The sequence below is a fragment of the Vicugna pacos genome, chromosome 12 (genome assembly GCF_048564905.1).
Source record: "Vicugna pacos chromosome 12, VicPac4, whole genome shotgun sequence".
NCBI lineage: Eukaryota > Metazoa > Chordata > Mammalia > Artiodactyla > Camelidae > Vicugna > Vicugna pacos.
Genome location: NC_132998.1, coordinates 28,066,017 through 28,091,108, shown reverse-complemented (window position 1 = coordinate 28,091,108; position 25,092 = coordinate 28,066,017). Strand labels below are relative to the sequence as shown.

At 37.3% G+C, this 25,092-nt stretch overlaps 1 protein-coding gene across 6 annotated transcripts in view; it reads right to left on the bottom strand.

The window, feature by feature from the left end:
* ALDH1L2 (aldehyde dehydrogenase 1 family member L2) overlaps positions 1-25,092 on the bottom strand; it is an 85,109-nt gene that overhangs the window by 19,386 nt on the left and 40,631 nt on the right. For 3 of the 6 annotated variants that reach the window (XM_072973073.1, XM_006205875.4, XM_072973072.1), the window contains exons 12-23: positions 24,736-24,863; positions 23,124-23,274; positions 20,857-20,927; positions 20,674-20,779; positions 14,489-14,576; positions 13,910-14,003; positions 12,687-12,786; positions 12,269-12,367; positions 10,345-10,510; positions 8,390-8,495; positions 5,756-5,955; positions 385-3,669 (exon numbers count right to left, since the gene is read on the bottom strand). In XM_072973073.1, the coding sequence (XP_072829174.1) occupies positions 3,614-3,669; positions 5,756-5,955; positions 8,390-8,495; positions 10,345-10,510; positions 12,269-12,367; positions 12,687-12,786; positions 13,910-14,003; positions 14,489-14,576; positions 20,674-20,779; positions 20,857-20,927; positions 23,124-23,274; positions 24,736-24,863 (1,365 nt within the window). In that variant the 3' untranslated portion in view covers positions 385-3,613. The other 3 variants (XR_012078461.1, XR_012078460.1, XM_072973074.1) reach the window with 2 other exon arrangements.

The following is a 25,092-nucleotide window of genomic DNA, read 5'->3' as shown; positions in this document are numbered from 1 at the left end:
CAGAGTTATAGCATCAGATAACTGTAGCAAAGTCTCACAGTACTTAAGCGGTGGAGCCAAGCTTTAAGTTCAGTCAGCCACACCTAGCCCTTGAGGGCCTGCTAGTCACTCTGCCACAGGCACAGGCTCTAATGCTAGACCCAGCCCAGCCCAGCCACTTACCTTATTTTTCCCATTTGTAAAATGGGGATAACGGTTATCTCCCTCGTGGGGTTTGGGAAGAAGCTAATGAGTTAATATACATCACATGCTTAGAACAGTGCTTGATGAGTGTGAGGTACTATGATGCTGTAAGAATAATAGTACACCAGAAAATAACACAACATTGTAAATCGACTATACTTCAGTTTAAAATAGAATAATATACAGCGGTGGCAAAAAAACTGGAGAAACTATTGGTGAGTTTATAGATTGCTATGTCCTTTGAATCAGAGATTCTACCTCTAGGAATTTATTCTAGGTAAGCAAATACAGTTGTGTTCACAAGATTGATTGTGACATTTAAAATAGCAAAAAAAGATAAAAATATAAATGTCCAACAATAGAGAACAAGTTGAATTAAAGCCATATGCAGAGGTGTGTTTACTGACATAGAAAGATGCTTACATATTGTTAATGGAAAAAAGCAGGTAAAGTTATGTACAGTATTATACTAGTTCTAAAAAAAAGTATATACATTCATTGAAAATATCTTGAACAATCTCAAATATCATCTGGTTATTTATGGGAAGTTTATGGTTTAATCTTACTTTCCCATTTTATTATTCTTACAAAATTAGGTGTTACTGAATCATTTAAAAAAATCCCCTTGGGTATTATTTGCATATAGTAATAATAATAATAACCCACCCTATCCAGCATGTCTCATGGCTGATAACCTACTTGTAGCCCAGGTTTCCCTTGATAGCTTTTATTTTCTTAGCAGGCAGGTATGGGGGAACTTGTTTGCTGCTTCATCCTGTCTCTAGTCATTTCCACAAAAGCTCTTGCAGTTAATATCCACTCTGCTTAGCTTTTTAGTTTGATGGATATTTGACATGTGGTCCTATTCACTACTCAGGACCTGATTTAGGCATTTGATAACAGCATCTTAGCTTGGTTAAGACTATAGCTTCCTTGCTTGAGTGCCTGTTCTGCCACTTAAGAGCTGTGTGATTTGGGCAGGTTACTTAACCTCTTTCATTTGAAAGCAAATATTTATTGAGCTCTTCCTATGTATTAAACACTGGAGATACAGCATTGAACAAAACAAGCACCTGTTCATGAAGCTAACGTTCACGAAGAAACGGTGATAATTTAGTCAGTGTGTTAATTAAATCATCTAGTGGGCTGTGGATCATTATGTTCCAATTCAAATTCAGTGGTAATTTTATAAATTCCATGGAGCCTTTGATTCTGGTCAGCAGTCAGATAGAAAAAAAGCCCCTAAGACCTTTAGAACTCACTATGGAAAAAGGAGTTCTTAATCTGGAGCTCAAGCATGGGTCTCAGGAGGTCTGTGACTAGAATCAGGTATGTACGTGTATATTTGGAACAAAGGGGAGCCACAGCTTTTATTGGCTTCTCAAAGAGGTTTCTGTCCCAAAGATTAAAAGCACTGCTGCTGCGATTAATATTAGTGGGTAAAATTCAGTCTAGAAGAAACGGGCGTGTTTTCATTTGCCATTTTATCTATCCTTACAATATTTGGTAAAGTGATGAATCACATGCAATCAGTTAAAACACTACATTTAAAAAAAGTGGTTCCTTTATAATAAGAATTTTGTCATTTTATGCAAATATGAACTGTCAGTTTGGACCCAACAGGGTCCAAATTTAGAATTTCACCTGTGCCAAGCTCTGATGGCGAATGAGTGGTCGCATAATAAAAAACACGCTGACAGGCAAAACGTGCTCTACTGATCATGTCGGGATCGTACTGGGTATTCCTTCTGAATGTTTTCTACCCTTGATTTTGTTATTGTTTATTGATGACTGATCCCCTATACTCCTCTTACATTAAGCTGCTGAGTTTCCAAAGTAACAAGTAGTCCCTAAGGGCTTCTTCAAAGCCAAAGAGATAGAAATGTTTACTGACATTTTACTTTACAAGGAGGACTAATGGAAGTTAATTGCTCTGACCAGCTTCTGGAGGCTTTTCAATTCAGGAGCTCACTTTTTTCTAGTCATACACAGATGGTTAGAATTTACCCACCTCACTATTTTTGTCTGACAGTGGGCAATTATGTGATTACTGCATGGGTTTTAATAATTCCTATTTCTTGAGTGCGCACGATGGTCCAAACACCTTGTTAAGTGCATTATTTTATGTATATTATCCCACTGGGTCATTACAATACCTAATGAGATAGGGACTTTATCCCTATTTATAGATTCCGAGGCTGGGCTTTGAGATACTCGGTAAATAATCTGCCAAAGATCACACAGCCAGTGAGAGGCAGAACCAATACGTAGAAGAATGGAAAACCAAATGTCCTAGAAGGACGAATGAGCTGCAGAAAGAAAAGCACCCTCTTCCTTGGACCATTGTCATTTTTCATTCCGTGGCATTTTCCAGGGCTGCCGTATTGGGCACTGGCTCAGACAAGGGATGAGAAGGGAGCACAGGAATCGATGACTACTGAAAAGGGTTGTACGGGAATTAATTCACTGAATTAACATACCTCTATTTTAAAAATGGGGATGGGGGAGCACTTAACTTTTATTGAATATTTACCATAAAAAAGCACAGTGCAAGGTGCTTTACTTAGATTATTGCATTGAATTCTCATAATAAGGCTCCTCAGGGAGACATTACTGTCCCCATTGTACATATAAGGAAACTGAGGCTCAGAGAAGTTGCATAAGTTTCCCAAAGTCATGTAGATAGTAAGATGGTATCATATGAACAAAGATCAGCCCCCAAAAGCTATTTACTTTATAATATATTATACTATAAAATTCACTTTAAAAGCTATTGACTAGAATTAAACTATTTGGGGCCAAAGATCATGTCATTAAATTCTGTATACTCCTCAGGACATAGTATAGTACCTCATACTTAGTAGGTACACCAGAACTGTTTCTGGATTGGTCACTCATCACAGTGGGTTGAAAATAGAACATCAAAGGCACAGAGATGTATCTTATTCCAAAAAATCCAACAAAACAAAAACCTTCCTTCACATTCCTTACAGGATAATACTGTTCCTTCAGAACAAAGTTATAGAAAACCTTTTTAATAACCCCATATGCCTGGTTCAGAGGTTAAAACCTGTAAATATGATACAGGGGTTCAAAAAATGCACCTTCTGTATTATAACTGCATGATATTGACGTTTTCATGAGTGGTTAGTCTTGGTAGGGGGAAAAAGCAGTTTGGTATTTTACAGAAATATGTGTGGTATAAACATAGTTAAAACCCAACTGCAAATCATTTTAAGATATAAAAGGATATTAGAAAATACCCAGGCACACATGTAAATGCTTAGATATGTGGCCTGACCTTCTTCATGGTCCATGTGCGTATTTTCTGGCTGATGGCTGTTACCGCTGTCCTCAGCACACCCCGGCTTCATGTCAAGAGTTGAGGAGCTGGGTTGTCTGCTGAGGGCTTCCTGACGACGGCATTGCTCTAATATTCCAGCGTCACAGTCTTGGTTTTGAGGTATTCGTTTAGAGCTTCCTCACCTAGGGAAGAGACAAGAAGTTGATGGACCATGTTGACAGGTGGATGTGATGTCCCCAGATCTCGGACACAAGTGTAGACATGATCAGTCACTAAGCAAACAGAATGGGGCCGAGGCCAGTGCTTCTCAAACTTTACAGTTCTTTTTTTTTCCTTAAAAATTTTTTTTTAAATCTTTTTTTTGGGTGGGGGAGGTAATTCAAACTTTACATTTCATGTGAATCACCTGAGGATCTTGTGAAACTGCAGATTCTGATTCAGTTAAGTCCAGAGTGGGCCCCAAGATTATGTATTTTTAAACATTCCCAGAAGATGCCAGTGGGCATCTTTATGTATATATATGTATATCCACCTCTGTGGATAAAGCTTTGGCCAGCTCCCAGGCCTTCTAAGGACCAGAGTGCTGGCTTGTCAGTCTCCTCCCCAAACCCTTCTCCTTTATTTCCCATCTTGCTGACAAAACTCTCCTTTGCTATCCTTTGCCCATTTAGGCTGAATAGAAGTGATCAGGGTATGGTCCTTCAGGTTACAGTAAATGAAGCTGAATAGAGCAGCAGAAAGAAAAGTTTAAGATCAGTTGTTCTCATCTTATTTTAAAGATAAGAAAAATGCAGTCTTCCCAATTTATGTCATATGTTAGAAACACAGAGGGCATATCCAGGCGAAAAATAAGTAGGTCTGTCTGTTTCTACGCTGTTGCGATTTTGAGCTAGCACACTCATGCATTTCTACAGCAGTTAAACAGCATGAATACTACAGGTGAAACTAATGAGTGTATGATACAGCAAACTGAGCTAAACCCAGGGTCCTTAACCTTAAATTAGTATCACCATAGGGAGGTTTGAAAATTCCTGATCCCAGGTCACACCCAGACCAATTAAATCAGCATCTTTGCATTTTTTCAAGCTCTCAGGTGATTCTAATCCAATGGTGCATCTGGGAACCACTGAGCTAAGAGCTTTTCAAATTAGGAAAGGAAGAAACTGTTAGGTAAAGTGTACTGTTTTATAATAAAACAGACATGAAGTGAGTTGATTATTCCCTATCAAAAGACAAGTGGAACACTGTTCTCTCACTTCATAATAATAATTTCCCTAAGAAAATCTCCCACTGTGTTTTAGATCCAGGAAAGAAAGCCAGATTGAAAACATGAAAAAAAAAAAAAGACTACCCTAGAATTTAAATGGAGACCTACTTTTATTGTTGCAGACACACTGCCAAAAGTCATCAGGAAAGAGAAAATGTAAAAATACCCCAAATTAACCAAATTTATGTTAGCAGACTATAATTTTGGTAAATGGCAAATATTTCAATTTTTGAAACAATATGCCAGACTTTGGGGCCTAAGAACATGGGCTGCAGGGCCAGTGGCTGTCTGTCTGACTTTGGGCAAGTTATCCAACCTCTCTGAGCCCCATTTTCCTCAGCTGTAAAATAACGACAATAATGGCATGTGCTCCCATGGCTACTGTGAGAACTGCTCGTGCCATTACAGGGAAAGTAGTTAGAACAGGGCCTGGTGTATCTAGTGTTCCGAGTAGCTATTACTGGAAATGTGACAGTGTCATTGCCCAGTGAATTACATTTTGGGCTTTCTACAAACTCTAACTCTAGTTCCCAAATGCCCAGAAGGCCCTGCCAGTTTCAGTGCTGACTCTGAAAGACTGCCAAGCTGCTCAGAGATAGGATTTATTCTTGGAGCTAGCTGGTTACTGCCTTCTACCCATTTTCCTTTCTTGGTTCCACTTGGTCCCAGGAAATCTAAAAGAAGTTCATGCTGAATGTCAGGTCAAAAACCCCAAACATAGTTTACCTAAAAGATACTGTCAGGGTTTTCTTTTCAACATTAATCTTCTCCTTTTAGAAAGAAACACTTTCCCACACAATTTGTATACTTTTCTGTATGTACATTATGTTCAATAAAAATGTTTTAACATTTTAAAAAAATTAGTACCCTTGAAAACCCAGATCCAACTGCTACATAGGAAATGCCCTTCAAAGCAACACACCAGTGTTGAACGAAGCATGAAGCAGACTACTCTGTGATGTGGCAACAAAGGTGACATGCAGTAGAAAAGGAAGGCGTACCTAAGTCTTTTCCAAAGCCAGACTGTTTAAATCCACCAAAAGGGGCTGCCACATCCGTCTTGTTGTAGGTGTTAATAAAAACAGTTCCTGCCTCTAGTTTTTCACTCACATACATGGCTTTATTTATGTCTCCTGTAAAAACCCCCGAGGCCAAACCATACTCTGTGTTATTTGCTCGCTGCAACACTCCATCGATGTCCCTACAAGATGTTTTTAGGAAGACATAAAACTTCATTAAATGTAAAGCAAACACTTGCATTTGAGGTCCTGCTCTTTTCCCCCTCCATGCTAGAAACAGGAAAACGTTACTGCCCACGTGCTTACGTTTTTATAAAGGATACAGTCCAGGCTTACACCAAAAGAAATCCCAATGAAATATTACAACCCTACTATTACATTTTTCTATGTATCATGCAACACCTTGAAAAATCTGAAGTCATCTTTTTAAACTTCTTCATGGGTTCTCCTTCATGACTACCCCATTGCTTCTCTCCCTCGACTTCCATTTCTGGGTATATTCTCAGAGTGCCCCCATGTCCCTCCATCTATCCAGATTTTATACACAGTTCAAGGCTTATCCGATGCCTCACCTTGAAGCCTTCCCAGTTCCCACCAGTGCCACTGTTTAGGTGGTAGAGTGAGTGTAGGCGCCCCATGAGAAGGCTCTGCAGCCAGACTGCCTGGGTGACCTTGGGTAAAAGACTTAATCTCCCAAGCCCTTTATTCTTACAAAAAGTGGAAATAATGATAATAGTACATGTCTCATTTGTCGTGAGGATTAAATGAGCTAACAGTGTCTGGAAAACTGGAAATGCTTGGTAAAAGTCTGTTATAATCAGGAGCGTGTATTTCTCCAGCTCACTATTTTGGTTTAACTTTTTGTGCATCTGTGGTTCACCTTCCAGCCAGACTGGAAGCTCCCTGAGGGCAGGGATAACATCTTATTTTTCTTTATACGAGGCTGTTGCATCATCAAATGAGAGTGAACTCAACTAATATGCTAATTCAATAAAAGGACAGTAAAATAATCCCTTCAATCAGTCTGAGGACTCCCCTGCCTTCTGACTCAGTACACGTGCTTGCCCAAGTGCAGATGGGAACCTGCTCTTCTCTTTGCTGGGTCCAGTTACGTGTCTGGCGTAGTGTGAGTATCTCACCTTTATGAGTGTCATCCTAATGTTTAAAAATGCATGAATTTCTACAACATGGCCAGTAAATGCAAACCAAGGTTTCATCTGGGGCTCTGGCAAAAAAATAGGATTTCTGTTCCAAAACTAGAGGAAAACAGTTGTGCTGAATTCTTTGAGAAACAGCACAGGCTTCAATGTGGTACCTTCCCAACAGATTTTCAAAGATCATCTTGACTATACACAATTTTCAACTCTCATGAGAAATGTGGAATCCAACTAGGAGTGGACTGAGGCTCTGCTAAAACTCTCACACTTCTGGGTGCATTGCATTTGAGTGCACTCCAAATTATATAGACTGGACTAAGGCTGAAAGATGGCTGTAGGCCACTGCCCACTGAGAACTATTGAGATGACAGCTTCACAAGCATGATTGCAACGGCACCAAAAGCAAACACTTGACTTATTTAATGCTTAGAATGACCCAAAAAAGTAGATACTATTAATAACCCAATTTCATAAATAGAGAAACTTAATAGAGGAATTAAGTGGCCCAAGCCCATAAAGGGAGTTACTGCAGACTCTACCCCCTGCGCCTCCCACCTTAGACCCTCTGCCCCCTATCTGTCTCCCCTATTAGATGGCGAGCTCCTTGAGGACAGGAACCGTGACTTACCTAGGCTTATATCCCCTAAACCCTATATTCTAATATCTACATGTTTAACACAAAGGCTATCCCATGGGGGACTTTATGAGGAAAAGAGGGTAACAGGGCATCCTTGGGTCAGTAAGTCAAAAGCTTACTCACGACAGCTTAGTGTCCCCAAGAGTCTCTTATAATAAGTCTATCAAAGCCCAGGAAGCCCTTCTGAACTCCATACTCTGTTTTTAAATCCTTCTCATTAGTTAAAGGAAAACTAAAGCCAGAATTCTGAACTGGGTACAGTATACCATGAAAGTCTACTTACTATATTAAATATTCTGATATGAGCTCAGTTACGGTAATGCCCTCTTTGATATGCTAAATGCTTTGGAAAGTTTCAGGTAACATAACAAGCCAGTATGTCATTTTCAGTTGATTATATGCTGATTGTGGACATTTCTACAAAGAGTTGAGTGTTAGGCTTTTGGGAGCATGATCTCCTGTAAAGAAAGCAGTCTTTCTTTGGGAAAATCAGATTTCATAAATGCTGCCTTCCCTAGAAATGTAAATACGAAAACTAATTCTGTTATTTTCATTTACCTTATTCCAGAGACATTTCAAATGCTGAATGTACAAAACTAAAACTTAGTCAGCTAATACCCTATAATGTTAGCCATTAATTTAAGCTAAGAAAATATACTACAATCTACATTAGTTAGCATTCTCTTCTAATTATTTAAGTTAATTATTCTTCTGGTAGAGTATTGCATGCTTATTGATTTTTATGCTCCGTATATAGCACAATGGCAGAAGAAAAAAAAATGTCTCTAGTCAGTCTGGTTAAATTGTGGCTGAAGAACATACCCATTTTGAAACTTAGAAATGACCATAATGGGCCCAAAGGATTCCTCTTTGGCAAGATACATGTGGTCTTCCACATCTGTGAACACAGTAGGTTCCATAAAAAAGCCTATTTGAGAAACAGAAGAAAATAACATCAATTATAGTAACTTTTCAATGAATAGTTCTCTCATTTAATTACATTATAAATTTTTTTCTTCCTTTCTGGATCTGTAAAACCAAGAAGAGTTTCTTCTTCCTATTTGGCGTTAGCATTCTTAGGTTCTTCTTTTTTTAAATTCCTTATTACAAAAATTTCAAACAAACGTAAAAGCAGAGAAGATAGTATAATGAATAGTAAAATGAGTATTTATGCACATTTTGCTATATTTGATTCATTTTTTCCTTACTGAAATAGTTTAAAGCAAATTCCAGATATTATAATTTATACTCCAAGTTTTTTAGTACAAATCTGTAAAAAAAATAAATAAGGACATTTTATTACACACCACAATACATTATCCCACCGAACAAAATTAATGCTAATTCCTTATTCATAGTTTATACTCCAGTTTCTTTTTTTAACTTCTAAATTTTTAATTGAGATGTAACTGCTATATAACATATTAGTTTCAGGTATACAACATAATGATTCAATCTTTGTATTCAATTTCTGATGTCTAGAAAATATATTTTTATAGTTGGTGGATTTGTTTGATTCAGGATTCAGATAAGTTCCAACTACACTTGGTTGTTAGATACCTTTTCAGTGTCCTTTAATCTGGACCATTTCCTCCCTTATCCCTGCCCCTTATTTTTCATGTCATTGACTTATTAATCAGACTGATTCAGTAGTCTTGAAGAATATCTTATGGATTTCAGTATTGTCATTGCTTCCTTGGGGTGATACTTAATTTGTTCCTCTATCCCCTGTATTTCTTATAAATGGAAAATCTGACCCAAAGGCACAATTAGACTCAGGTTAAACCTTTTTGGCAACAATACTTCATAGGTGATGCTGTGTGTTACACATTGCATCCGATAGAAGACACATCATTTCCATCTGTTACGCTTTCACTGATGTTAAGATTGACCAGTGGTTCCAAGTGGTGACAACCCGACACATTCACTGTAAAACTGTATTCTTTTCCTTGTGACTGGCAGGCAGTCTTGGGAGTGGTATCTTGCAAATACCCAGGGCCCCATCAACCTTTCACCTAAATAACTTTAGCCTCCATTGATGATCATTGCCTGACTCAATTATTTCACTCAGTTTAGGGCATACCAAGCAGTGATTTTTCTATTCTATAATTTTTCTACATTAATTAGAGATTCTTCTGCCAAAAAAAAAAAGTCTCCTTTGTTAGCTACATGGTTACCGAGAAATACATTTCATACACAATACACAGCTTAAACGTTGGATTTTTTTCCCTTCTAATTACCAATATTCAGAATGAGGTGTTGGTGCACAATCTATCTACAACAATAAAAAAAAATGAGGTTTGCAGTTGTTATTTTTCTCTCCTTTTGGGTATCATGACACTGAGCCATTCACGTGCTGCTGTAACAAGTACTGCTTTAGACAACAGGAATGAATCCTCCCAGACTAAGCTGGCTAAGATTAAATCTCACAATGCCAGGAATGAAAACCAGCAGCTCCTGAGTAATGCTGTTATCCATTACACTTGTTTACTGTGCAGCTAAGAGCCTGTCACATCCATTTTATTTGATTTTTACAGCCTTGTAAAGCAGGACGTGCCCATTTCACCCCATTTTACAACTCAGGCTCAGAAAAACTGTTGTCTAAGGTATCACAGCTTGTAAGTGGCCAAGCAGGATCTAGAAAGTAATTCTTCTGATCATATATAAATGCCACTATTTACTTTTGAGGCAACATGGTGCTGCAGTGAAAACTGTTCCCATTTATTCCAATTTCAGAAGCCAGGCTCCCTGTACACCTCCCAGGGAGGTGATCTTACCTGGCCTTTGAACTTGTCTTCCTCCATACACTAAGGTGGCCCCCTCTCTCACTCCAGCTTCACAGTACTGCAGAAGCTTTTCCAGATGGGCCTTATGATTTTGGGGCCCGTGATCAGTAGATCTGTCAAGTGGATCACCAATTTTCATCTTTTTAATTTCTTCTACCTGTATGTCACCCAGTTCACAAAACACAATTGACTGTTAATAATAATAATAGATACCTTTGACTGAGCTTCTACCGTGTGGTGGGTATTCTACTAAGCTGTTAAAAGATGTGTTCTCATTTAGTCTTCACAGTAGCATTGGAGGTAGATATTTATTATTTTCATCTTACGTATGAAGAAACCAAGGATCAGAGAGGCTAACTGACTTGCCCAAGGACACACAACCACTAAATACTGTAAAGTTTTCCTAATTTGAAAGCCCCAACTTTTAATCACTGAGGTTTTACAGAACATAAGCTACAAACACTATATGAAAATTATCCTGAATATTAATCCATTAAAATAGCAAACCTCACGTTCTAGAATTTTTAATACAGCATACTTACACTTTTCATAACAAAATCATTTCTAAAATGGCTACATTGTTATCTTTTTTCTCTCCCAAATGTGGCAGACTGCCCTTGTGAAATTCTCACAATACAGCCACACCAGGGAAATCACTAGAATGTCCTCATGAGAAACCATCTTTATCGCAGTGTTCATCACTGACATGTGCTCCTTGGTTATCTTAATCTATTTCTGCATTTTCTGATGTTAAGACTGATTACAGTAAGAATAAAGGATGGGAGTTATCGTGACCCCCCAGGGACATGAATTTGAATTTAGGTCTGGCAATAATCCCTCAGTAAGTGCTCAAGAAATAGCTGATGAACAAAGGAATGAATATAAATTGTGTATGTACAAAACATGTTTGTTGATGGACTGATACCATAAATTCTGGTCTCAGCATTTGAAATTTCAACAAGCTATAGTTGTGAAAGCCCATGACATGTAATGCTGTAGCCTGTATTTTACTGAGGCACAAAACTGGATTACAGGGATGTTCATGAGGCAGACACACTGCCCAGCATCTGCCTCTCCATATGACTTCCTTGCTTCCCACTCTCATCAGGAAAGATGCCTTTGCTTCTTGAGGGCGGGCTGGGGAAATTGGCTCGGAAGGAAAAAAGCTGGGTGCTGGTTTTTCAAACAGAGACAAATTCATGATTACTATTACCATAATAATGATATAATGTAGTATGCTTTAGAGTTTATTTTAGCCATAGAATTCATCTTAATAGTTTTATAAATAGTTATAAATAGTTCATATTTAGGAAATCATGACCAAAGTACTGGGGGGTGTTTACTTACTTATCTATTTATTTTTCTAGAGGAAACTATATGCTGTCATGTTAACTGTAAATTGAGTATTCGTAAGGATCCAGTGGTATCTCTCTCATAGTCAGTTTAGGGATTTATACAAATCCAGGCATATATCTCCCATGAATATCAAAGATCTAATATACTATAATGCAGAACAAGATATAGGTAATAACAGCTCTTAAGTATGCATTTTTAAAAATAGGTTTTTAAAAATAGACGTAACTTTTTATTGTGAAAAATTATAAACACATAAAAGTAGACATATAATAAAACTCCATGTATCCATCAGAAGCTTCAATAATTTCCAACTCATGACCAATTTATTCCCCCATTTACTTCCTCCCCTCTTGGGTTATTGTGAAGCAAAGTCAAGATATCATAATTTAATCTGCAAATATGTCAGAAAGTGGCTCTAAAAGATAAGGATTGTCTTGTTTCTAAAATATGTAACTGTAGTATTATTATCACATCTACAAATTCATTAATAATCCCAGAAGTATTTGTAAAGTAAAGAAAATTTCTGTACAACTTCTAGAGTAAATCTGAAGATGCTTACCACTTTTGTCACAAATTCATCGTGGATGGATTCCTCCACGAACAACCGTCCAGCTGCAATACAGTTCTCTCCTTTGTTGAAAAATACTGCTCCCATGCCCTTCAGCAGCAAAGGAGAAAATATTGTTAACATTACTGGGGAAGTCAAGATTGTCATAAAATTGCACACACTGAAAATTAGGTGCTCTCTACATCAGTTTGTAAAAACTGCCCCCCAAATTTTAAAAAAACACCTTTAATTATAAAGACGTTATTTTTAAAAGTAAGTACTCTGAGCAGTCCCAAATCTAAGTATAAAGAGGATGGCTTCTATTTATGATTAGAGAAAACCAAACCTCATTTTAAGATTCTTGATAAACAAGGTGGTGAAGTCTGTCTCATAAGTAGGCACCTGTTTAGTTGGACTTGACCACTCTTACCATTCGCACAGCCTTGTCAAGTTCACAGTCATTGAATATTATAAGTGGGGATTTGCCACCAAGTTCAAGCGAAACTTTCTTCAAGTTGCTCACAGCACAGCTAGAGAAAAATAAACAGGATATGAGTTTTTTGTCTATCGGTCCCTCTCTATAATTATTACTTGGCAAGGAAAACATAACAGAGCCTCAGATATTTTAAGAAACTTATTCAAAGACAAAACATGAATGGCTGAATGGTGGTAATTGCTGAAGCTAGGTGATGAGCACAGGGGAGTTCATTATGCTATTCTGTGAGCTTTGTGTATATTAGAATAAAAACTTCTGTAATAAAAACTTGTTTCTTTTAAAATTCTGTGGTCAAAGGATTAGATATCCTCATAGGTAAATTCGGACTCTTTAGGTATAAGAATTTCGGTTACATAAAGACCTGGCAAAGAATTTAACTTATAACCAGATTACTGGAGCACTGGGGGAAAAATATCAAGTTTTAGAAGTATACAGTTTATTTCTCCCTTCTTACAAAAAGTACTGTTATTTAAAGCATTTTTAAAATACTCTCAAAAATTCAGAAAAAAGAAAAGAAAAAAATAAAATTCCATTTGATGGCTCAAAGATCATTTTTATATTTTGATACACTTATTTCTGGTCTGTGTCCAAGGACAGCCTTTGCATTATTTAACATAGGGTTACCCAACATGTTCAATTTTGTACTTTATTTTTCTTTCCATTTACCATTTAACAACCCTGCAATGTCATTAAAAATTCTCCATGAATATGACTACACTGTATTCTGTCCTGTTGACATACTTTAACCACTGCCTTATTTTGGACATTTAGATGGTTTGCATTTTTTGAACTAATGTTACTGCTTTTTAGGAATTCATTTTATAAGTAATCCAGAGTTGTCATTTATATGTCTTTTCAGTTTCTTATTTGTGCTCCAGGAAAAATCTAGAGCACAACTTTAGTACAGAAAGTGTTTGGCGCTGTATCAGTAAAGCTCCCAGAAGCCTGCAGCATTTTAACATGCATCTGGGTTTGCTCACATTGGGCTTTACACTTTGGAAAGTATTCTGCTGTATCCCCACACTTCAGTACCCTGCTGTGATAGATAGCTTTCTCTTCTAAATTTGATGCGGGTTTTCTCCCTTTAAAAAAAGCAGAAACAAAGCCAAAAACCTGCTTTGACAGGATTTCTAGCAAATCCACACTAAAACCAATACCTCTTCATGATCTGTTTGCCAATCAGAGTGGAACCAGTGAAACCAAGTTTGCGGATATCAGGATGTTCAGAAAGGCGCTGTCCTGCTATGCCACCTGTGGAGTCATGGAATAAAATGTGAATTAAAACATTACTCAAGTTCTTATGGTGAAGGTGGCTTTGAATTCATTGAAGTAGATTTCCAAACTCTCATTTATATCTTAGTTTTACATTTTCTGTATTAATAACAAAGTGACAAAAATCTAAATAGTATCCTCCATGCAACTGTCAGCCCTCAAAAAGATGGGTAAGCCTTGGCTTTTTAATCTTCCGAAGCAATTTAAAAAATTGAATTGGGCCACCTTAAGGTAGTTTTACAATGTTGTACAATTTCTGCCCCTCCGACTCTACTCACCCACCATTGTATTTCCACTTTAAGATTTTAGCACATGGTAAATATTTTTATACTTAACTGTTTGGTAAGCTGTATTTAGTTTTAATATAGTTGTAAGTCGAGACAAGACTCCAGTGGGAAAAACAGTCATTCAGCTACCCCCGTACCATTCATTAGTTCCAGCAAGTGGGTCATTTGTTGGCTTACCTGAGCCTGGAATGATGTTGATTACCCCCTTTGGAAAGCCTGCTTTAGCTGAGAGCTCTGCAAACTTCAAAGCAGTCAAGGGCGTGACCTGAGCAGAAGCAGACCCCAGTTACCTTCTTCAGATGCTGTCTTGTCCTTTGGACCAATCCCAGCTTTCCCTTTATGGCTGCACTACAGTTCATTTTACTTTTTGTTTTATTTTGACATGATTTCAACTTACAGCAAAATTGCAAAAAATAGTACAAAGAATTCTTATGTATCCATCACACAGATTCCTCAAATGTTAACATTTTATTACATTTGCTTTATCCTCTCTGTGTATGTTTTTGAGCTGTTTAAAGAGTAAGATGAAGACATTACCTCTAAATACACTTGTGTACATTTCTTAAAAACTAAAGGATTCTTTCATATAACCACAGTACAATTCCCAAAATAAGGAAATTAACAACTGGTAGAATACCTAATTTACACCCCTTACTCAGTTTTCTCCAGCAGTCCCTATAATGTGCTTTATAGAAAAAGAAAATCCAAGGTCACGCATTGCATTTGGTTACCACATCTATAGTCTCCTTTACTCTGGAAGACTTTCTGAGCTTTCTTTTATATATCATTACACTGACATTTTTGATAAATACAGGCCAGTTGTTTTGTACGATGTCCTTTCATCTGGATTTGCCTGCCGTTTCCTCATGATTAGATTCAGGCTATGTACTTTTGGCAAGCAGACCACAGGAGTGATGCTGGGTTCTTCTCAGTGCACCAAATCAAGAGGAACATGCTGTCAGATAGTCCCAATATTGGAAATGTTAGCTTTGATCATCTGGTAAAGGTGATCAGCCAGATTTCATCACTGTAAGTTACTGTTTTCACTTGGTAATTAATAAATATTTTTTAGGGAGATACTTTGAGACTACATAGATATTCAGTTACTCTTCAAACTTCTACTAGTATTAGTATGCACTGATGATTCCTGTCTGAATCAATTACTATGATGGTTGCTAAATGGTGACTTTCTAATTCCATCATACCTTCTATATGTATTAGTTGGCTTTCCGTTCCAAGAGCTTTCCCTTCTCTTTAACTAATAAACATCAGTGTGAACTCACTGATTTTTACTTTATTCAAATGGTTATCTTTTACCACTGTTACTTCTTTTGATGTTCAGATTGTTCCAGATTTGGCTGATGGGAGCCCTAGTCATTCTTTGAGCATTTCCTTGTTTTTGGCCCAACAAGATGTTTCAGGAACAGTTTGTATTCGCCCTGATCCTAAGCCACCCAGGTTCCTTTCAGTGCAGAACAGTATTTTAAAACTGTGCTATAATGAGAAGTATATATTTGGTCTTTGTCTCTGGGTCCTGGCACACAGTTCCCAAAACCTTGGAAGCTCAAGTGAAAAATGTCTTTCATATACTAATGAGATGAGTGGTAGCTGGGAGACCCTAGGTAGCTTCAGGATGGAATCTGGTCACCAGAAATACCAGGCTATGATTAGAGATTTGGAACTTTCAGCCCCAAGCTAGGGAAGAGGGGAGGGAGGTTGAGTTCCATCACCAACAGCCAATGATTCAATCAATCATGCCTATGAAAATGAAATTTCCATAAAAACTGTTCAATAGTGGGGTTCACAGAGCCTCTGGTTGGTGGATGCATCCATGTGATGGGAGGGTGGCACAGCCGAAATCCATGGGGACAGGATCTCATGTGCTCATGATCCTTCCAGACCTTACCTTATGTATCTCTTCATCTGTTCATTTGTATTCATAATAATATCCTTTATAATAAACCAGTAACAGTAAGTAAAATGCTTTCTGGAGTAATGGGAGTCATTCTAGTAAATTATCTCATCTGAGGAGAGCATCACAGGAACCTCTGATTTATAGCTGGTTGATTAGAAGCACAGGAGGCCCAGGGTTTATGAATGGCATCTACAGTGGGGGCAGTCTTACAGGCCTGAGCCCTTTACCTTTGGGGTCTGTACTGAAACTCCAGGTAGTTAGCATCAGAACTGAACTGAATGGTAGGATACCCAGTTGGTGTTTGGAAAATTAGGGAACAGGTTAGTATAGGAAAACAAAACGAAACCCGTTTGGTGTCAAAAGTGCTATGAGTAAAAATATATGAAGATTTTAGAAACAAAGATCTGGACACAACTGAAGTGTCATTGCTTCTAGGCCCTCTCAGTGGACAGGGCTGCAAAACAGATGTTTGCATAGAGGTACACAGATCTTTCTATCCCCACATATTCCGATACTCATTTCTTTATCTAGCTCTCTAAATGTACTAAAACCCATGAGCTCACACTGATACCTCCATCCAGTATCTCAGGGCTCATCCTGTTCTCCTCCTTTTTCACATGTGTACTTCTCCAACAGTGAGAAACATAGTTCCCAATAGCCACAACATATTTACTTATTTACCCTAAAATGTACAGAAATTTGAGAATTAAGCCCTGTTTCTATGAAAAAGAAGCCTACTAACTTCAGTATTTATTTGCAGTGTTTTTGCCTCTAGTCTGAGGACATGCAGTCCAAATATTAGTCAAAAATTACTTGGGTTAGTGCTTCCTCACTCTCCTCAGTGTGGTGATATTATTCATTTGAAATATGCTTTAATTAATTTTTTGGTTTGTATTCAATTTTACAGTTTTTGCCCCATCTATGTTGACTGTATTTCTTTTCTTTATTGGTTCCATTGCTATCATTGTTGAGTATGGGAAACACGCTTCCAAAAGTGAGGACTATACAAAGGTACATTCAGAGAAGTGTCGTTCTCCCACATCGCCCCAGTCTGTCCTTTCCACCTCATTCTCCCCATGTCTTGTAGATAATCAGTCTCATTAGTCTCTGGTTTATCCTTCCTATGTTTCTTTTTGCTCAAATGAACATGTACATATTTTCTTATTTTCCCTTTCTTTTTACACAAAAGGTGGCATAATTATGGATCTCATTTTAAACATCTGTTACAGCAACACATATCTCAGAAGCAAAATGAAACTCCTATTTTTACACTCTTAAAAACCAACACTGACTAAGTCTTAAATTAGTACTTGGTTAACGTGGTCTCAAAAATGGAATGTGCAAGAAGATCCATTGAGTTGTGAATAGAAAATTGTAGAGCTTCTGTTTATAGATTTTAACTGAGAAAGATGTGAAATAAACCAAACATAATTAACATTTGTTATGTGACCGAATTATGGTACTTTCACTGTTTGAATGAAGGTCGGATGGTTACTAGTAACTAAGGTGTGTGTGGTGTCCTAGGAAAGAACAGGAGCTCACAAGGCCAAGGGAATGATGGTGTTTCCTCACTTGCTCATGGGCTTTCAGAATATTGCCATGTGCTAATGTTTACAGGCCTGGTTACATAGATTCACAGACTACATTGTTGTTTTAACTAATGCAAACTTCATAAAAAGGTCAAGTGACATGATAAATAATAATACTAACAAAGCAACCACAAGCAAACAAGGAAAAGGCAGGGTTAATTTTTCTTCCTTCTCATAACAGGTCCATGACAGTAACATTGTAAGGTTTAAAAAATGGCAGTCTAGTTAGACTTGAGAAATTTCAAACGCTCGAACATCTGCAATTGTCAAGAAGATATTTCAAATGGTAGACTTATATCTATTATAGTTAAAGATGATGCTATACCAAAGTATATACTAGTACGCTGTAGTATAAAGTCATCATGATTAGAAAGACTTTTGAAAACTAACTATCCTGAATTAATGACAGTTTTTTTAAAGTAAGAATAAAAAGACGTTTATGCCATTAATAAATAAAATACAACAAATTGTCTCATCTTTATTTCATCTCTTTTCATTTCTACTGCTTTTCTTTCATTTAGCTAACCAGTTGAAATATAGGTTGACATCATGGCAGGATTATAGGTTTCAGTGATAATATGGGAAAGCATTTAGCAGTTTCTAGGCAAGAGTAGGTCATTGCTAAATATTAGGTTTAAAAAGTTGTTAGAACCTGTCAGACCTGGACCAGTTCAGACCATGGGAATCTGTACTTTCTTACATGGCAAAGGGAAAAAGCCATTTGATTCAGTCCTGATATTCACACAGGACTTAATATTATCAGTGGCTTCATACCATGAAAAAAAAACCTCCCACATAACGAGGGTTACTTTGGGTCTTTCGTTCTCAGGATTACAATGATCATCAATTATTAAACTATCAGTTTTAAATCTCAGATAGAGCCAGACTATAATTTACATGCGGACAGAAATTTTATGTCTTTGTCACTGACAATATGCTTGGCAACTAGCGTGCACTCGATAAATTTTTGTAATTTTTGAACATTACATATAGTCATTGGAGTTCTCCAACAATTAGCGCTCTCATTGGAAACCATATATGGTTTTCAACCCAGGCCGTACCTTAGGAACAAATGTGAAGATTATTTAAGTAATACCAATGCCTGGCCTTTGACCAATTAAATCAGAATCTCTGCCAGTGGAGCCCAGTTACTAGTATTTTTAAAAGAGAATGCCAGACGATTATAATGTGCAGTCAGGACTGAGCACCACTGGGCTAGGTGATCTACCTCCTCTCTTCACTTCACTAGCTTCCTGCTGTGTAATGAGTGGTGCTGCATGGGAGAAACAGCACTCATACAGAATGCTGGTGAACATACAATTCCCATGGAAGGATGTGCCAATATCTATCACACAAATACATGTATCTGTTAACTGCTCCTGCTATTAGGAACATAACCCTATAAATATAGTTAAAAATATGCATGATGCCATATTTACAAGGTTACTAACTGCAACATAGAGCATAATAATTAAAAGGTGGGAAAAATCTAAGTAGCCATTAATTAGGAATTTGTTAAATAAAATATTGTTTATACAATGGAAACCGGTTTTAAAAAGGAAATTTTTTTCCCTTTTGGTAAGTATGTGTAGAATGCTAGTATTTTATTTTATTTTTGTATCGTATTATATTGTGGTAAGAACGCTTAACATGACATCTACTCTCTTAACAAGCTGTTAAGTGTAGAGTACAATATTGTTAACTATAGGCAAAATGATGTATAACAGATCTCTAGAACTTACTCCTCTTGCATAATTAAAAGTTTATGCCTGATGATAGCAATTTCCATTTCCCCGTTCTCTGTGTTTTTTTAATGGGTTAAAAACATATTTTTAAAAAAATTATTTATTTTAAAGTTTATTTAATTAAAAATATATATGTTTATATGTGCAGAGAGTATCTCTGGGATACCTAAGAAACTAATAAATAACAATGAATAACACTGGTTGCCTCTGGGAGGTAAACTGGTTAGCTGGGGAGATAGAAGGGCAACTGTTCACTATTTATCTCTTTGTATCTTTTGAATTAAAATTTTTTTGAATGTATATCTGCTTTTTTTAATGAAACTGTTTCTAATGAAGAAAACATGATGGCTGCAGTCACATGGCTATGTAGCTATGCCAAATGAAATTGTGTTTTTTTTAAGTCCTAAAAGAAGAAATAAAAGGAGAGTTAATAGGGAACAAACTGTAAACTCTTCTAGATTAGAGAAAAAAAATTTTCTCCACGACTTGGGTACCTCAGAATGTCTACTACGGTGCATACAGAGTAAATGCTCAGCCAGATGTTAGGTTGGCTACCATATTTTTTTCTTGAAAAGCCATTGTAGCATTAGTAGATACTTTTGAGAACTCTATCATATGAATTTTTTTTATTATTTCCTTGTTTTCCACATGTATATATTTTCACACAAGTGCCACAATCATGTACTTTCTCTAACATATTTTCCTTCATCTTCCATAACTTTATAATATTTTTGATAATTAAAATTTGAATAGCTACATAATAATTTTTCTTTTGGTATCTCATAGCTACTGTAAATAACTTCTTCATTATTGGGCATTTGGTATTTTTCAAGAATTGAATTGGTTTGTAGAAATTCAGTGGACTTCACTGACATACACTATGTTTGCTTCCATTGTCATGGAAGTTTTAAATCATGGACTCCCCATAGGATACACTTGGTAGCTATTAAAAATGAATATTTACTACTATGAAAAGATGCCCATGATATATGAAAAGATGACATAATGTACAATCTCATTTTTGTTTAAAGATATACTTTTTGTAAATGTATGTCTCTGGTTTTTAGTATGTAAGAGAGGAGAAGATGCTGCATCTGGCCCCGTGTGTCTCACCTGCGCTGGCTTGAGCACTAAGGTATTGCCTGCTGCCAAACACGCGGCACTCTTCCATGCCAGCATCATCAGCGGGTAGTTCCAGGGGATGATAATGGCACAGACACTGCAGGGGAAGAAAGACGACATCCTCAGTTGTCTTAAACTAACACAAGTTACTCAGAGGTGCTTTCCTTGTCTTACCCAAGTGGCTCCTTCTTGGTGAAGGTGAGATTGCGATTTGGACGGGCCTGGTTGATGGGAATTGTAGAACCCTAAAGAATAAAAACGGTTCACACTTATTTCACTAATTTAAATGTGTAAATTTAATCCCAAAGAATCCATTTTCTGCCTGCCTCTCATGCTTTTTCTTAGCTGATATAAAAAATACATTCACATTTTAAAAGGAACTGCTGAAAAATAAAAAAAAATAAAAAGGAACTGCTATATCTTTCTCAAAAGAACTGAGGCATAGGAGAATAAAAACATAATTCTACTTTAATCACCCCCATTCCCAATTTGTTGGCATGGCAGAGAATGTTAATTGTCTGCCCAATATCCATTCTCCCCTGTATCCTTAGTAACAGAAACCCTACATTAATAATGAGGACAACAATTTGCCCAGATAGTGTACTGTGTTCCCCAGTTTCCACAGCAGATAAGGATGGTCAATGGAAGATAAAAGCACAAAGCACTGGGAGGGGAATGCCCTTTGAAGTAGGCTGACCCAGCTCAGACAAATGCTCTTTTTACCCTCCCTCCCACTCCTGCTTCTTCCTTCTTCCTGCTCAGAATGTTGCTAAAAAGGCTGGCACTGCAATGGTTATCATGAGACCATGAGACATGGTACTAAGGATGGCCTGGCAGACAGAAAGAATGAATCTTCATCTCCCATGCTAGACCTGATTGCCTTCCTTTGGACTCCTTGAAAGTGAAATTAAAACAAACTTCTAAGTTGGCTTTTCTATAATATGTAGCCAAACTTAATCTCAACTGAATCACGATAGTAGTCTTTAACTGAAGCTATACATTTGTTTTGCCACATAAAATATTACTGCTGTTACTAATGCAAATAAGTGTACAGTCTCTTATTGGAAACTCTTGGGGTCAGGTGTGTTACAAGATTCAGAATTTTTTGACTTTAGAAACATAATATAATATATATACCTTTTATAATGTTATTGTCTATAAGGTCTGAGGCAGCCCCCCATAATCAAACACAGTAGTATTTTTTCAGTGAAATATATGCACATTCACTTTAAGTGATATAAATAAAGATAACAGATTCATGTTGGTTCAGGTCAGGTTTTGGCATCAAATGAGTTTGAACCAATTAAATCAATTTTTAGATTTCAGAGCAATTTGGATTTCATAATTGAGGCTAAAGGATGGACTTGAATCACTATTACAAATACTTATCTACATATGACTTTGTGGCTGAACAATGATAAAAACTAAATTTATGTGCAAGACTTACTATGTTGCAGACTTTAATTCTGTACTATATAAACACTTGTTGCTAATCTTCATTATGTAATCTGCAAGGCATGCATGACTGTAGCCATTTTACAGAAGAGGAAAGGAAGGCTCAGAGAAGTAAATAACTTCAACAACAGCAGCTGGTATGTGGCAAAGCTGAGACGGAACCAAGTCTCTCTGATTCTAACACTGAAAGTGGTGGCAGCAATGTGCCCAAATAAAATATTACGTTTCCCAGTCTCCTTAGAAGAAAGAGACAGCCAATGGGGAGACATGAGCACAAGGCACTGGGAGGGTGGGGATGCTTTTTAAAGTCCTTTTACTTTTCTCCCTCTTCCTCTTTGCTGCTGGAAATGTGGCTATGATGGCCGGTGCTGCAGTGGTTACCATGAGCCTATGAGTGGCATGCATTCTGCTGTTTGCTACAAGCCCTGTCTTGCCCTTCCGTATCCCAATACCAAAGCCAAGAGTAGTTGCCATTTATCAATCACACATGTGATATTTATTTTCTTACAGACAAAAGAAAATGGGAATTTTTATTGTACTCATGTCTTTAAAAATATTTGCTTATAACCAATCTGCTTAGCACATCTATGTTAGTTCCCTGACTTCTGTACGCATCTGAGTTTCAATTCCTCCTTGATACCAGGCTTCTCTCTATGTGCCCAGAAAACTAACAGGTGCTCTCAGGAGACATTATAGTAAAGTACAAAGGACATCATTAGATTCTAGGTCCAGAAAACCTTGAGTTCAAATCCTAACTCTGTGGTTTACTTACTATGTGACCATAGATAAGTTATTCATTGTCTTCAGACCTCAGTTTCCACACCTGTAATAAGGAATAATAGCTATCCTCCTACCTCAGATGATTGTTATAAGGATTAGATGAAAAAAACCTACATAAGAAGCGGTTCGACTTTACAAGCTAATAAATATTTGCCCCTTTTCCTTTTGGAATGATCTATATGGAGACAAGCAACATTAACGCTTACCTGAATTTTGTCACACCACCCAGCAAAATATCTGAATGTCTGTACAGACATTCCAATGTGAGTCTTCAGAGCCAAGGTATAGACAGCTCCTGAATCGAGGGCTTCAATGGTTGCCAGCTCTTCTTGGTTCTCTTCCAATAGGTCTGCAAGTCTGTATGGTTAGTGAAAGAAATCTATTCAACAAATATTAATTGAGTCTCTATTAATGCACCATCCTAAGGGCCGAGATGGACCAGGTCCCTGTCCTCATGGAGAATATGGTGAGTAGGGAAAACAGACATTTAAAAAATACTTTCACTAATAATTTGTTTCAAGAGTTATAATGGAGAAGCAAAAGGTATTGGAAGTCTGTATAATTTGACTCATAAGTAAAACAGTGATTGAACAGTAATCCAAGGAGAGCAATGATAGAAAACAGTGAGAATGTGGACAGTTCATGAATATACAGGGAGATGTTAAAGGGCAACCCACACCTCTTGAGAACCTACTAACACTTGAGGATTTCTGATTGGTACAGAAATATTTCCAACATTAGCTGAAGAGGACAAGACAGAAATTCATGGAATGAATTACAAACACCACAACAGATTTCTGTTGGTGTATAGTTTCTATGAAGAGAAGTATGGAACTGTTTAATAACTGCAAAACAGTCAAAACTCATCTTCTGTGGTTACCTCCTCCATTTGTTTTCCTTCCTTCCTTTAGTGGTTCTGAGCTGTGCCTTTTGGATCATTGCAAAGTCAGGCTTGAAATCCTCCTCCCCTAAAGTTTCTTCCAGATCCTGCTCTAAGAGATCTTTTGACCAAGGTCAGCTAATGGCTTTCAGTAAGTAGAAAACTGAATTTATGTGGAATCTAATTATGTTTATCATACTCAGTTGCCAATTTACTTTCCAGGCCTTAGTGTTTTTCCTCCTTGCTCCTACTCCTTACACATCAAGTAGATTTAAAATCTGTCTTTGGAAACAACAGGGTGCTGGATGTTCTCCATGTGCTGCTTGTGATCCATTCTCCGCCCTGCTCTGTGACCAGGAGGATGACCCTTAGAGACTACATCACTGGCTCCTGTGCTCTCTCACTGGGCTTGGTTAATGAGAGGCCAATGGGAGGCACCTCCAGGAAACTGACAAACTCGAGAAGAAAGTGGGCGAGGATTCTAATCTGGCTTCCTCACTGGTGGCTGTAGTTCAACAGCTGCTGTGTCCCTCCACCAAAACCACTGTAGTGTCTGCTCTTCTCCTACAGGTATAGATCTTGCCAGATTCTAGTAACAGCTTCTTCCTCTGTCCCGTCAGGCCTTGGAGTAGAAGCAGTTCCCCCCTCTTCTACCCAGCTTGTGCTTCACTATCCTTTATTGTGTTTCCCTGTAAATATGAATCTTTGTAAATACAAAGTCCTTTATTAAACTTCTTCTCCTACAGGGAAGACTGAAACTAGCAATAGTGCAAAATTTGGGAAATCATATATGTGGGATTTTATATGATGCAAGTAACAAAAGGCATGTTATGTAATAGGTGCATACTACAATGGTTAGAAGAAATTTTTTAAATCTTGGCAATGGCAATAGTAGTCAATATTAAAAGGCCACAGATTTGCGTTCTTAAAAAACATACCTGTACATCAATCTTCCTCTTTCTCTTGCATTCATTCTTCCCCATTCACCGTTTTCAAAAGCATCTTTTGCTGCTGCTACTGCTTTATCAACATCCACCAAAGAAGCATAGGATACTTTGCATATTGTCTATTTCAAGGTAAGAAAAATAGCTTTCTTAGATGGAGAGATAAAAATATTTTTCTTGAATTAATATTGCATTATAAACTCCAAATAATTTTTGGTGGAAAATAAATACTTCCAGTAACATAGTCAAGAAAAAGAAACACTTTTAACTTGAAAGTTGGGAGCCTAAGATTTGGTACTTCTCTCGCTGCACTGCACTACAGGAAGAGACATCTAGGAAATTGTAACTATT